Consider the following 14,621-nt stretch of genomic DNA (forward strand, 5'->3'; position numbering starts at 1 on the left):
GGACCAAGTACCTACTGGCCCAAGCCAGCCAGGACCAAGTACCTACTGGCCCAAGCCAGCCAGGACCAAGTACCTACTGGCCCAAGCCAGCCAGGACCAAGCCACCTACTGGCCCAAGCCAGCCAGGACCAAGTACCTACTGGCCCAAGCCAGCCAGGACCAAGTACCTACTGGCCCAAGCCAGCCAGGACCAAGTACCTACTGGCCTAAGCCAGCCAGGACAAAGCCACCCACTGGCCCAAGCCAGCCAGGACCAAGCCACCTACTGGCCCAAGCCAGCCAGGACCAAGTACCTACTGGCCCAAGCCAGCCAGGACCAAGCCACCTACTGGCCCAAGCCAGCCAGGACGAAGCCACCTACTGGCCCAAGCCAGCCAGGACCAAGCCACCTACTGGCCCAAGCCAGCCAGGACCAAGCCACCTACTGGCCCAAGCCAGCCAGGACCAAGCCACCTACTGGCCCAAGCCAGCCAGGACCAAGCCACCTACTGGCCCAAGCCAGCCAGGACCAAGCCACCTACTGGCCCAAGCCAGCCAGGACCAAGCCACCTACTGGCCCAAGCCAGCCAGGACCAAGCCACCTACTGGCCCAAGCCAGCCAGGACCAAGCCACCTACTGGCCCAAGCCAGCCAGGACCAAGCCACCTACTGGCCCAAGCCAGCCAGGACCAAGCCACCTACTGGACCAAGCCAGCCAGGACCAAGTCATCTACTGGCCCAAGCCAGCCAGGACCAAGTACCTACTGGCCCAAGCCAGCCAGGACCAAGTACCTACTGGCCCAAGCCAGCCAGGACCAAGTCACCTACTGGCCCAAGCCAGCCAGGACCAAGCCACCTACTGGCCCAAGCCAGCCAGGACCAAGTACCTACTGGCCCAAGCCAGCCAGGACCAAGTACCTACTGGCCCAAGCCAGCCAGGACCAAGCCACCTACTGGCCCAAGCCAGCCAGGACCAAGTACCTACTGGCCCAAGCCAGCCAGGACCAAGTACCTACTGGCCCAAGCCAGCCAGGACCAAGTACCTACTGGCCCAAGCCAGCCAGGACCAAGTACCTACTGGCCCAAGCCAGCCAGGACCAAGTACCTACTGGCCCAAGCCAGCCAGGACCAAGTACCTACTGGCCCAAGCCAGCCAGGACCAAGTACCTACTGGCCCAAGCCAGCCAGGACCAAGTACCTACTGGCCCAAGCCAGCCAGGACCAAGCCACCTACTGGCCCAAGCCAGCCAGGACCAAGCCACCTACTGGCCCAAGCCAGCCAGGACCAAGTCACCTACTGGCCCAAGCCAGCCAGGACCAAGTCACCTACTGGCCCAAGCCAGCCAGGACCAAGCCACCTACTGGCCCAAGCCAGCCAGGACCAAGCCACCTACTGGACCAAGCCAGCCAGGACCAAGTCACCTACTGGACCAAGCCAGCCAGGACCAAGCCACCTACTGGACCAAGCCAGCCAGGACCAAGTCACCTACTGGACCAAGCCAGCCAGGACCAAGCCACCTACTGGACCAAGCCAGCCAGGACCAAGTCACCTACTGGACCAAGCCAGCCAGGACCAAGCCACCTACTGGCCCAAGCCAGCCAGGACCAAGCCACCTACTGGCCCAAGCCAGCCAGGACCAAGCCACCTACTGGCCCAAGCCAGCCAGGACCAAGTCACCTACTGGCCCAAGCCAGCCAGGACCAAGCCACCTACTGGCCCAAGCCAGCCAGGACCAAGCCACCTACTGGCCCAAGCCAGCCAGGACCAAGCCACCTACTGGACCAAGCCAGCCAGGACCAAGTCACCTACTGGACCAAGCCAGCCAGGACCAAGCCACCTACTGGACCAAGCCAGCCAGGACCAAGTCTGGCCCAAGCCAGCCAGGACCAAGTACTGGACCAAGCCAGCCAGGACCAAGCCACCTACTGGACCAAGCCAGCCAGCCAGCCAGGCCCAAGCCAGCCAGGACCAAGTACTGGACCAAGCCAGCCAGCCAGCCAGGACCAAGCCACCAGGACCAAGCCACTGATACAAGCCAGCCAGGACCAAGCCACCTACTGGACCAAGCCAGCCAGGACCAAGCCACCTACTGATCAAGATCACGTCACTCAGGTTTAAATTCCTAAGAATTTCTTCAGCCTTAACAACAACAACAGATAAAACAACAGACATGTAGAATAAATAAGAACGATACATAACCCGCACATAGAAGAGAGGAGCTTACGACGACGTTTCGGTCCGACTTGTACCAGTGTGACTTTGTAAATGGTCTAAGTCGGACCGAAACGTCGTTCTAAGCTCCTCTCTTCTTTGTGGACATGTACAATACTTGTCTGACAGCTGATTAACCCGCCTGAAGACAGAAACGAAGTGTGAATAGAGACTAACGACTTGTAAATGGTCCAAGATGGGTCGAAATGTCGTCAGATGTTTTTCTCTCTCCTATGTGCGGGATATTTGTGTATTTCGGTCTATCTGAGGTCGTCTTCAGGAGAGTGAAATCGAAATATTACGCTCTCTTTTTACACTCTCTGCCACTTCGACTTTTCATCATACATACCTGTGTTTTCACGTCTAGGTGAGAGCCCAGGTGTGAAAAGCTGCTCAAAAAACAGGTGAGCTCCTCGAGAAGTGAGCTCATTATGAGAGATGAGAAGAGGTTATAGGTAAACGTACACACGACTGACAAGCGCAGGCCAGGGTACACGGTCTGGTGACCTATCTTTGACACCAGCCAGCAGGCTGGCAGGCCAGCTAGTGAGGTAAACAGGCCACCAGCAGCAGCCTGTACACCCACACACCTGCTGCCTCGCGCCCCCCACAACACCTTACAGGTGTACACTTTCACACACACACACACACACACACACACACACACACACACGCCACTGACCACCGCCCCGTCTTCACCACTTGCCACCTCACTGCCTTATGCAATATATATATATATATATATATATATATATATGTATATATATATATATATATATATATATATATATATATATATATATTATACATACAGTGCCTTGATAATGTGAGAAATGACGAAAGCGCTTGGATTTTCAATATATTTTTCACAGTGGTTGTTTTGATATTGCTATTATATTTGGTACTATAAAGGACTATGAATTAATTCACTTGATGTTAGCACTATTTCACTGTAAGAGGAATGTGTTTCACTTGTCACTTAGCACTAATTTCACTGAACACTAGCACTGCGGGCAGTAGTAGCTAGCCTCCTGTTACATGCTGACAGCAGCCAAGACGCTGCGAGTAGTGTCAGCGTGCTAGTGGTCCACTGCTGCCTGCTGACGGTGTAGGGAGTAACAGCGAGGTAGCTAGCTAGCCTCCTGTTACATGCTGACAGCAGCCAAGACGCTGCGAGTAGTGTCAGCGTGCTAGTGGTCCACTGCTGCCTGCTGACGGTGTAGGGAGTAACAGTGAGGTAGCTAGCTAGCCTCCTGTTACATGCTGACAGCAGCCAAGACGCTGCGAGTAGTGTCAGCGTGCTAGTGGTCCACTGCTGCCTGCTGACGGTGTAGGGAGTAACAGTGAGATAGCTAGCTAGCCTCCTGTTACATGCTGACAGCAGCCAAGACGCTGCGAGTAGTGTCAGCGTGCTAGTGGTCCACTGCTGCCTGCTGACGGTGTAGGGAGTAACAGCGAGGTAGCTAGCTAGCCTCCTGTTACATGCTGACAGCAGCCAAGACGCTGCGAGTAGTGTGAGCTTGCTAGTGGTCCACTGCTGCCTGCTGACGGTGTAGGGAGTAACAGCGAGGTAGCTAGCTAGCCTCCTGTTACATGCTGACAGCAGCCAAGACGCTGCGAGTAGTGTCAGCGTGCTAGTGGTCCACTGCTGCCTGCTGACGGTGTAGGGAGTAACAGCGAGGTAGCTAGCTAGGCTGACAGCAGCCAAGACGCTGCGAGTAGTGTCAGCGTAGTGGTCCACTGCTGCTGCTGACGGTAGGGAGTAACAGCGAGGTAGCTAGCTAGCCTCCTGTTACATGCTGACAGCGGCCAAGACGCTGCGAGTAGTGTCAGCGTGCTAGTGGTCCACTGCTGCCTGCTGACGGTGTAGGGAGTAACAGCGAGGTAGCTAGCTAGCCTCCTGTTACATGCTGACAGCGGCCAAGACGCTGCGAGTAGTGTCAGCGTGCTAGTGGTCCACTGCTGCCTGCTGACGGTGTAGGGAGTAACAGCGAGGTAGCTAGCTAGCCTCCTGTTACATGCTGACAGCGGCCAAGACGCTGCGAGTAGTGTCAGCGTGCTAGTGGTCCACTGCTGCCTGCTGACGGTGTAGGGAGTAACAGCGAGGTAGCTAGCTAGCCTCCTGTTACATGCTGACAGCGGCCAAGACGCTGCGAGTAGTGTCAGCGTGCTAGTGGTCCACTGCTGCCTGCTGACGGTGTAGGGAGTAACAGCGAGGTAGCTAGCTAGCCTCCTGTTACATGCTGACAGCGGCCAAGACGCTGCGAGTAGTGTCAGCGTGCTAGTGGTCCACTGCTGCCTGCTGACGGTGTAGGGAGTAACAGCGAGGTAGCTAGCTAGCCTCCTGTTACATGCTGACAGCGGCCAAGACGCTGCGAGTAGTGTCAGCGTGCTAGTGGTCCACTGCTGCCTGCTGACGGTGTAGGGAGTAACAGCGAGGTAGCTAGCTAGCCTCCTGTTACATGCTGACAGCGGCCAAGACGCTGCGAGTAGTGTCAGCGTGCTAGTGGTCCACTGCTGCCTGCTGACGGTGTAGGGAGTAACAGCGAGGTAGCTAGCTAGCCTCCTGTTACATGCTGACAGCGGCCAAGACGCTGCGAGTAGTGTCAGCGTGCTAGTGGTCCACTGCTGCCTACGGTGTAGGGAGTAACAGCGAGGTAGCTAGCTAGCCTCCTGTTACATGCTGACAGCGGCCAAGACGCTGCGAGTAGTGTCAGCGTGCTAGTGGTCCACTGCTGCCTGCTGACGGTGTAGGGAGTAACAGCGAGGTAGCTAGCAGGCCGCTTACATGCTGACGGTAGTCAAGGTGCTGTTGCTGTTACGGGATGACGGCGACAGAGACGAGGGCTGAGGATACTCCTGATGAAGCCGCAGCTTCCGTAGCAGCAGATGAGAGTAATCTCCTGAGCATCACTTCCACAAAACTCTTGACATAACTATACCAGTTATACTGAAACTGTACTTTCACTATATACACACACAAGCCACATAGGTTATCACCAAGGTACACACACACACACAATGTAAAACAACCACTGTGAAAAAATAGTGAACTTCCAAGCGCTTTCGTGACTTCTCACATTATCAAGGTCCTTGATAATGTGAGAAATCACCTGTTTACTGTGATTTTATTGCACTCTCTGTATATGCACTGGAGAGACTTGGTATAAACACTTATTACAGCTGGTCAGCGGCAATGCCCACAGCTGGTAAGCGGCAGTGCCCGCAGCTGGTCACAACAACGCACGTTGTATATCAAGCTTGTACAACGTGTGGCTTGCCTTGACTAGCGTGGGCAGGACGCCAAGCAGATACATGGGCAGTATTGTGGAGGTAAGGCAGCAGCGCTCGTGTACAAGCACATGTGACGTGTTCTGCTTGCTGGCTGGTACTTTAACAATGTCATCAATCAGCACTGTCATCAACCAGCACTGTCTTCACCAGCACTGTCGTCAACCAACACTGTCGTCAACAAGCACTGTTATCAACCAGCACTGTCTTCACCAGCACTCATCAACCAGCACTATCATCAACCAGCACTGTCGTCAACCAACACTGTCATCAACCAGCACTATCATCAACCAGCACTATCATCAACCAGCACTATCATCAACCAACACTGTCACACCCTTTAACATTATCACCTCTTACATACAATTAAACACTAACTAGCAGGTTAATTCCACCAGGACAATGTACTAAAACGTACTATTAACACCAGGCGCCCGTTAACGATTAGTTTAAAACTACAGTAACAAGTTAAGGTTAAATACAAGTGCCTGGTAGACAGCAGGGACCATGACCCCAGGTACCTTCAACAGGTAGTGGTCATATAACTCCTGGTCAATATACGAGGCAGCCATGTTGCCATACAAGGGTGGGTACAGAGAACTTAATTCCCCCCCATCAATACTGCTTCACTAGTACCAAGACTCCCAGCCTGGCATGCTGTGAATCCAATAATATACTGTAGGGCCCCGCTTATACAGCATGTTAGGTTCCGGGCTACTGTAAGGTCCCGCTTATATAGCAGGTTAGGTTCCGGGCTACTGTAGGGCCCCGCTTATACAGCAGGTTAGGTTCCGGGCTACTGGAGGGCCCCGCTTATACAGGTTAGGTTAGGTTCCGGGCTACTGTAGGGCCCCACTTATACAGCAGGTTAGGTTCCGGGCTACTGTAGGGCCCCGCTTATACAGCCGGTTAGGTTCCGGGCTACTGTACGGCCCCGCTTATACAACAGGTTAGGTTCCGGGCTACTGTAGGGCCCCGCTTATACAACAGGTTAGGTTCTGGGCTACTGTAGGGCCCCGCTTATACAACAGGTTAGGTTCTGGGCTACTGTAGGGCCCCGCTTATACAGCAGGTTAGGTTCCGGGCTACTGTAGGGCCCTGCTTATACAACAGGTTAGGTTCCGGGCTACTGTAGGGCCCCGCTTATACAACAGGTTAGGTTCTGGGCTACTGTAGGGCCCCGCTTATACAACAGGTTAGGTTCTGGGCTACTGTAGGGCCCCGCTTATACAACAGGTTAGGTTCTGGGCTACTGTAGGGCCCCGCTTATACCAGGTTAGGTTCCGGGCTACTGTAGGGCCCCGCTTATACAACAGGCTAGGTTCCGGGCTACTGTAGGGCCCCGCTTATACAACAGGTTAGGTTCTGGGCTACTGTAGGGCCCCGCTTATACAACAGGTTAGGTTCTGGGCTACTCTAGGGCCCCGCTTATACCAGGTTAGGTTCCGGGCTACTGTAGGGCCCCGCTTATACAACAGGTTAGGTTCTGGGCTACTGTAGGGCCCCGCTTATACAACAGGTTAGGTTCTGGGCTACTGTAGGGCCCCGCTTATACAACAGGTTAGGTTCCGGGCTACTGTAGGGCCCCGCTTATACAACAGGTTAGGTTCTGGGCTACTGTAGTGTCCCGCTTAAACAGCAGGTTAGGTTCCGGGCTACTGTACTCACTCGTAAGAAATTAGCCCTTAATCACACAGTATCTGTAGAACAGTGACCAGGTTTACCTGAGAAAGGGAAGGGTACCTGTGGTTTACCTGTGACGGGTCTCCAGAGATTGTTTACCCTCCTCAGCCTGGCTTATGTGTACCTTTGATGAGTTACCAGAGTTTTTCTACTCACGGACCCCGGCAATGGGCCAGGCTCGTCTGGTACTAGCCTGGTCAACTAGGATGTTGCTGCTGGTGGCCTGCTGCACCACGTATCCATCACAGCCTGGTTGATTTGGCACGAAAACACCTATTCTTCCTATTACGTAGCTATCATCTAAAATAATGCAGCAGCACACTCCTGTTTTATCTAATTTTGCTACACAAAAAAGGCCAGAATTCGAAGTCAGAAAACTGGTAAGATGTAAATCACGGGTAAACAGGTATACCACAGGTAAACAGGTATACCACAGGTAAACAGGCAAATCACACGTAAATAGAGATAAGACAATGTACAGTTGTTGATTTAAAACAAAGAATAGTACTTACCCAGAGAACCTTGGGCTACGGGCGGCTAGTACGGGGTTGTTGGGGTTTGGAGCAGGCGGAGGCGTGGGCGTGTATGGGTGGGTGGGTGGGTCCCGGTGAAGGTGTATGGGCGGGGTGTACTGTGGCGAGGAGAGAGCTGAGAGTGACGCCTCGTGGTAAGTAGTCTTGAGACAGCGGTCTTCAAGACGATTGTCAGCCTTGTGAGCCTTGGCGGCAGCGCAGATGTCGACAAAGGCCACGGTAGCGCACATACCCGGGCCACTGTCCTCTCCACCCACACCACTCCCGGGTAACATCTTAACACTCTGTACGGGGCCATACCTGTACACAAAACACATGTGTAAGTCAAGATTCAATAAAATCACAGACAAAATTACTGCAAAATACCCCCAATGAAAAGTAGGGGGCGCTATTGGTACACTAAAAGAAAATACCATAAGTGTCAGGGGCCCAAGACTGTTCAACAGCCTCCCACCAAACATAAGGGAAATTACAAATAGGCCCCTGGCTGCCTTGAAGGAGCTGGACAGATACTTGAAGTCGGTGCCGGATCAGCAGGGCTGTGGTTCGTACGTTGGGCTACGAGCAGCCAGCAGTAACAGCCTGGATGATCAGGCCCTGATCCACCAGGAGGACTGGTCGTGGACCGGGCCGCGGGGGCATTCATCCCCGGAACACCCTCCAGGTAGACATCTGGGTATCTTTATTGGGGCGAAAAGTTTCCACAATGATACCCACATGTTTAACATGTGTCTAATTGATCAACTTGTCGGTTCTCTGAATTATTTACCTACAGTAAGATCACAGTAAACAGGTGATATCACAATAAGCAAAACAACCACTGTAAAAAACATAGCTAACTACAAAGCAGTTAAGATCCCAACAGTACGAGGTGAGGAGTCCACACACACAACCTGGCTATGGGAAAGAGGTAATTGGCCAGCCCTTTGCTCTGAGCTTGCCACTGCCGATTGGAATGCTCTTCTCCAAGGGGATGTTGACAACCAAGTGAAAGCCTTCACTGGACACATCCTTAATCTGCAACAAGAACGCATCCCTCACTGGCAATGTGTGACGAAGCCTACAGATCAGCCCTGGTTTGGTTTTCGTTGTAGAGAGGCTGCTACTGCTAAATACAAGGCATGGCGAAGGTGTAAGAGACATCCTACTACCTATAACAGGAACTTGCACAGGCAAGCCTGTAGGCATATGAGTGAAGTTTAGAAGTGGGCCATCGCTTCTATACCACAAGACGGGCAGCAAGCAGAAACTTCCCTCTGGCTTTGCCCTTCTCCAGAACATCACTTCATCTGAGATCATTTATCCCCAGGATGACTTGAGTATGGAACACATTCGTACAGCATAAAGATGTCAACGAGATAAAGTCAGCTGATCAAATACTGGCCGACAGATGGCTCCAACTTCATCCTGTTCCCTACTTGTATGTTTCATAACAATAGAATGCTTTCAAATGAGTTGATGTAGGTAACAGCTCTTAGCTTGTCAATAGTGTTAGGAATTCTTAACTTGTACATAGCTTGTCAATAAAGCTAGGGATCCTTAACCTAACCTTGTCAAATCCTGTGTGTGGAGAGAGAGAGAGAGAGAGAGAGAGAGAGAGAGAGAGAGAGAGAGAGAGAGAGAGAGAGAGAGAGAGAGAGAGAGAGAGAGAGAGAGAGAGAGAGAGAGAGAGAGTAAATAACCCACGGAACGGGTGAGGCTTGAAGCCATGACAATGACCAGTGCATTAAACACTGAGCCAGTTAACTTTAAAAGGACTCGTCCAACTCGCTGGGCTACGATTTTTTTTTTTTTGACTAAGTTCCTGGAGAGCGAAACGTTGCCGTAATAAAAATATAGCATTAGTTACACATGTATCCTTTTACCCAACATGAAAAACATCGGAGAAGCTATGTACTACCTCTGAAGACGTGCGTGTACACACACGAAAGGCCTCCAGTCTTGTTGCCAGTCGTCACACAATCTACAAACATTGCGCACGACTTTTTAGTAATGGAAATACATTCAAATGGCCACTACACTTAAACGAATTTTGTGGATTGAATACGAACTTGTTGCCAGAAATTACAAGCCAAATAGCAACACACCCACAACACTCAAAACTGCAACAATTTTCACGAGCCTGGTCCATGGCCGGGCTCCGAGAGTAGTACGACTCAAAACTCAAAAGTATATACTACCTCAATTTATTAATAGGCTAAGAGCTGAGGGCCCTGAATCTGCACTCTCTAGAAAGGCGTAGAATTAGGGAGATTATGATTGAGGTGTATATATGGAAAACAGGAATAAATAAAGGGGATGTAAATAGTGTGCTGAAAGTATCTAGCCAAGACAGAATTCGCAGCAATGGATTCAAGTTGGAAAAATTCAGATTCAGGAAGGATATAGGAAAGCACTGGTTTGGTAATAGAGTTGTGGATGAGTGGAACAAACTCCCAAGTACCGTCATAGAAGCTAAGACGTTGTGTAGTTTTAAAAATAGGTTGGATATATACATGGGTGGGTGTGAGTTGGACCAGATTAGCTTGTTCTAATAGGTCTGATGCCATGCTCCTTCCTTAAGCGGAAGTGACCTGACTAGGTGGGTCATTGGTCTAAGCCAGGGGGTGGCATGGACCTGCTTCGCACGAGTCAGTAGGCCTGCTGCAGTTCCTTCTTTCTTATGTTCTTATTGACCCTGTCTATAGTACGCCCATAAGTCAGGTCTTAATCTACCAGGTAGCTAGGTCTGGGACCGGGCCGTGGGGGCGCTGACCCCTGAAAACATCCTTAAGTTATTCAGTTGACTAACGCCCAGACACCTATTTACTGCAAGGTAAACAGAGACAACACAAGAAAACCTACCCTTACATCTCGCCCTAACTTGGACAACACTCACAATAGGCGCGAGAATAAATTTCACATACTGAGTAGCTTCGTCAGGTATCAAACATTCGGGTACCTATTTACCATAAAATTTCTTCCAGATATTAACCAATACTCTTATGCAAGACCTGATTTGCCTGATATACATTAAGGATAGGATATATATACACACAGATTTACATTAAACTTCATGGATATACTTATCAATATTCATACCTATGCATTAATTTGTCTGGCATACACCAAGGACACAATATATACACACAGAGTGTATATCTCAGCGTATATATTACCTGGAGAGAGTTTCGGGGGTCAACGCCCCCGCGGCCCGGTCTGTGACCAGGCCTCCTTGTTGGAAGTTTACTTTCAACTCTACTTTAGGAATTAAATTATTCTCGTCTGATGGTGACAAGGTTACACGCAACCTTAATGACTCCTGTGCAGTCGATAGCCTTTAAACCCCAGTAACTAAGCAGCCTTAATGAAAATAGTGAAGCGGATAGGCTTTAAACCCTATTAAACAAGCAAGGACACCTGAGCACGTACGCGTGACCATCTATGAACAAATAAGGAAGTTACTGCTTACACGCACGTCCACACAACTGTACAAAGGACCTTGCTGTCATACTCAAAGCTTGTACCGACATAGCTTGTCTTGACGTAGCTGGTCCCGACATAGCTGGTCCTGACATAGCTGGTCCTGACATAGCTGATCTTGACATAGCTGATCTTGACATAGCTGGCCCTGACATAGCTGGTCCTGACATAGCTGGTCCTGACATAGCTGGTCCTGACATAGCTGATCTTGACATAGCTGGTCCTGACATAGCTGGTCCTGACATAGCTGGTCCTGACATAGCTGGTCCTGACATAGCTGATCTTGACATAGCTGGCCCTGACATAGCTGGTCCTGACATAGCTGGTCCTGACATAGCTGGTCCTGACATAGCTGGTCCTGACATAGCTGGTCCTGACATAGCTGGTCCTGACATAGCTGGTCCTGACATAGCTGGCCCTGACATAGCTGGTCCTGATATAGCTGATCTTGACATAGCTGGTCCTGACATAGCTGGTCCTGACATAGCTGGTCCTGACATAGCTGGTCCTGACATAGCTGGTCCTGACATAGCTGATCTTGACATAGCTGATCTTGACATAGCTGGCCCTGACATAGCTGGTCCTGACATAGCTGGTCCTGACATAGCTGGTCCTGACATAGCTGGTCCTGACATAGCTGGTCCTGACATAGCTGGTCCTGACATAGCTGGCCCTGACATAGCTGGTCCTGATATAGCTGATCTTGACATAGCTGGTCCTGACATAGCTGGTCCTGACATAGCTGGTCCTGACATAGCTGGTCCTGACATAGCTGGTCCTGATGTAGCTGATCTTGACATAGCTGGCCCTGACATAGCTGGTCCTGACATAGCTGGCCCTGACATAGCTGGTCCTGACATAGCTGGTCCTGACATAGCTGGTCCTGATATAGCTGATCTTGACATAGCTGGCCCTGACATAGCTGGCCCTGACATAGCTGGTCCTGACATAGCTGGCCCTGACATAGCTGGTCCTGATATAGCTGATCTTGACATAGCTGGCCCTGACATAGCTGGTCCTGACATAGCTGGTCCTGACATAGCTGGTCCTGACACAGCTGGTCCTGATGTAGCTGATCTTGACATAGCTGGCCCTGACATAGCTGGTTCTGACATAGCTGGTCCTGACATAGCTGGTCCTGACATAGCTGGTCCTGACATAGCTGATCTTGACATAGCTGACCCTGACATAGCTGGTCCTAACATAGCTGGTCCTGACAAACCTGGTACACAGTGTCCACACAGGGTACTGCCAGATCCTCAACCTCCGAGTTGACAGGAAGTGGAACAATCTGGAGAGTGAAGTAGTGGAGGCAGGATCCATACATAGCTTTAAGAAGAGGTTATGATACGGCTTTTGGAGCAGAGAGTGGATCTGGTAGCGACTAGAGAAAAGGAGGGGCCAAGAGCTTTGACTCGACCCCCTGCAACCACATAGATGAGTACCTATAGGCGAGTACAATCCCCCCTCTCTACATTATGACTGGTCATCAATGTATGGCACTACAGACTAACAAGACGCTACAACAATCACTGCAAATATCGTAAATAAATATCGTAATAAATGACGGTGAATCAGCTTACCCAAGTCTACCTGGAGGGCATTCCGGGGATCAACGCCCCCGCGGTCCGGTCCACGCCCAGGCCTCCCGGTGGCTGAAGGCCTGATCAACAAGGCTGTTACTGCTGGCCGCACGTAGTCCAACGTATGAACCACAGCCCGGCTGATCCAGCACTGACTTTAGGTATCTGTCCAGTTCCCTCTTGAAGACAACCAGGGGTCTATTGGTAATACCCCTTATGGCTGGTGGGAGGCTGTTGAACAGTCTTGGGCCCCGGACACTTACTGTTTTCTCTCAGTGTATCAGTGGCGCCCCTATATTTACACTAAAACAGAAATTCACCTCAAAATCAAAACTCCCGTGAGCTGCTAGATAAAATTAATTAAAACAGCCTCTTCAAATAACATACCCACAATGAAAAGCAGGGGGCACCATGAGTACGTTAAGACAAAATAAGTGTCCGGAGCCCAAGACTGTTCAACAGCCCCCCACCAGGCATAAGGGAAACTACCAACAGCCTGGTTGATCAGACCCTGATCCACTAGGAGGCCTGGTGGTGGACCGGGCCGCGGGGGGAGTTGATCCCCAGAATACCCTCCAGGTAGATCCCTGGCTGCCTATAAGAGGGAGCTGGACAGATATCTAAAGGCAGTACCCGACCAGCCGGGCTGTGGCTCGTACGCTGGACTACGTGGGGCCAGCAGAAACAGCCTGGTTGATCAAGCCTTTATCATCCAGGAAGCCTAGCTTGGGAGCGGGTTGTAGGAACGCTGACGACTCGGAAACCTGTATCAGGTATCCTTCAGGTATCATCATAGCTATGCCACAAACAATACTTCCTTTCTGACTGCCTGGCGTGAACCAGCCTGTTGTTGTTCACTCCCACACCACATTGCAAATATCAAATGATTGCAATTGCACTACTCCCTGAACCGCATAATGTATGTCGTGCCGAATAGGTAAAATTGGCCAATTAGCAAGAACTCATTTAAAATTAAGTCCTTTCTAAAATTTTCTCTTATACGTTTAAAGATATTTTCGCCTGCCTTATTCAGCAAGAAGAGCGTTGCTATTTAAGGGAAGTTTTACCTATTCGGCACGATATATATATATATATATATATATATATATATATATATATATATATATATATATATATATATATATATATATATATTATTGTAACCACGAACGAGTGGTAATGATCAATAACAACACTGCGCTAGCCATGGATTCGAACCCATGTTGTACTGGCCTGCCTCATAGTAAGCGAGAACCACATGACGCTGAGAACCACAGGACCACCCAACCTGGTTACCTGGAGGTTATTCCGGGGATCAACGCCCCCGCGGCCCGGTCCATGACCAGGCCTCCCGATGGATCAGGGCCTGATCAACTAGGCTGTTACTGCTGGCCGCACGCAGTCCGACGTACGAGCCACAGCCCGGCTGATCCGGCACTGACTTTAGGTATCTGTCCAGCTCTCTCTTGAAGGCAGCCAGGGGTTTATTGGCAATTCCCCTAATGCTTGATGGGAGGCTGTTGAACAGTTTTGGGCCCCGGACACTTATGGTGTTTTCCCTTAGTGTACCAATGGCGCCCCTACTTTTTATTGGGGGCATTTTGCATCGCCTGCCCAGTCTTTTACTTTCGTAGGGAGTGATTTCTGTGTGCAGATTTGGAACCATTCCTTCCAGGATTTACCAAGTGTAGATTATGATATATCTCTCCCTCCTGCGTTCCAACGAGTACAAGTCAAATGCTTCCAAGCGTTCCCAGTAGTTAAGGTGCTTGACAGAACTTATACGTGCAGTAAAGGATCTCTGTACACTCTCTAGATCTGCAATTTCACCTGCTTTGAATAGAGATGTTATGTACAGCAGTATTCCAGCCTAGAGAG

The 14,621-nt window shown here is 50.7% G+C and overlaps 1 protein-coding gene across 3 annotated transcripts in view; it reads right to left on the bottom strand.

Annotated features, from left to right (window-relative positions):
- The window catches only part of LOC128704926 (protein split ends-like), a 407,345-nt gene that overhangs the window by 184,063 nt on the left and 208,661 nt on the right, over nucleotides 1-14,621 (bottom strand). For all 3 annotated transcript variants that reach the window (XM_070104316.1, XM_070104317.1, XM_070104315.1), the window contains exon 2: nucleotides 7,678-7,998. In XM_070104316.1, the coding sequence (XP_069960417.1) occupies nucleotides 7,678-7,998 (321 nt within the window). The remainder of the gene's footprint in view (nucleotides 1-7,677; nucleotides 7,999-14,621) is intronic.

The sequence above is a fragment of the Cherax quadricarinatus genome, chromosome 91, assembly GCF_038502225.1.
Source record: "Cherax quadricarinatus isolate ZL_2023a chromosome 91, ASM3850222v1, whole genome shotgun sequence".
NCBI classification, from domain to species: Eukaryota; Metazoa; Arthropoda; class Malacostraca; order Decapoda; family Parastacidae; genus Cherax; species Cherax quadricarinatus.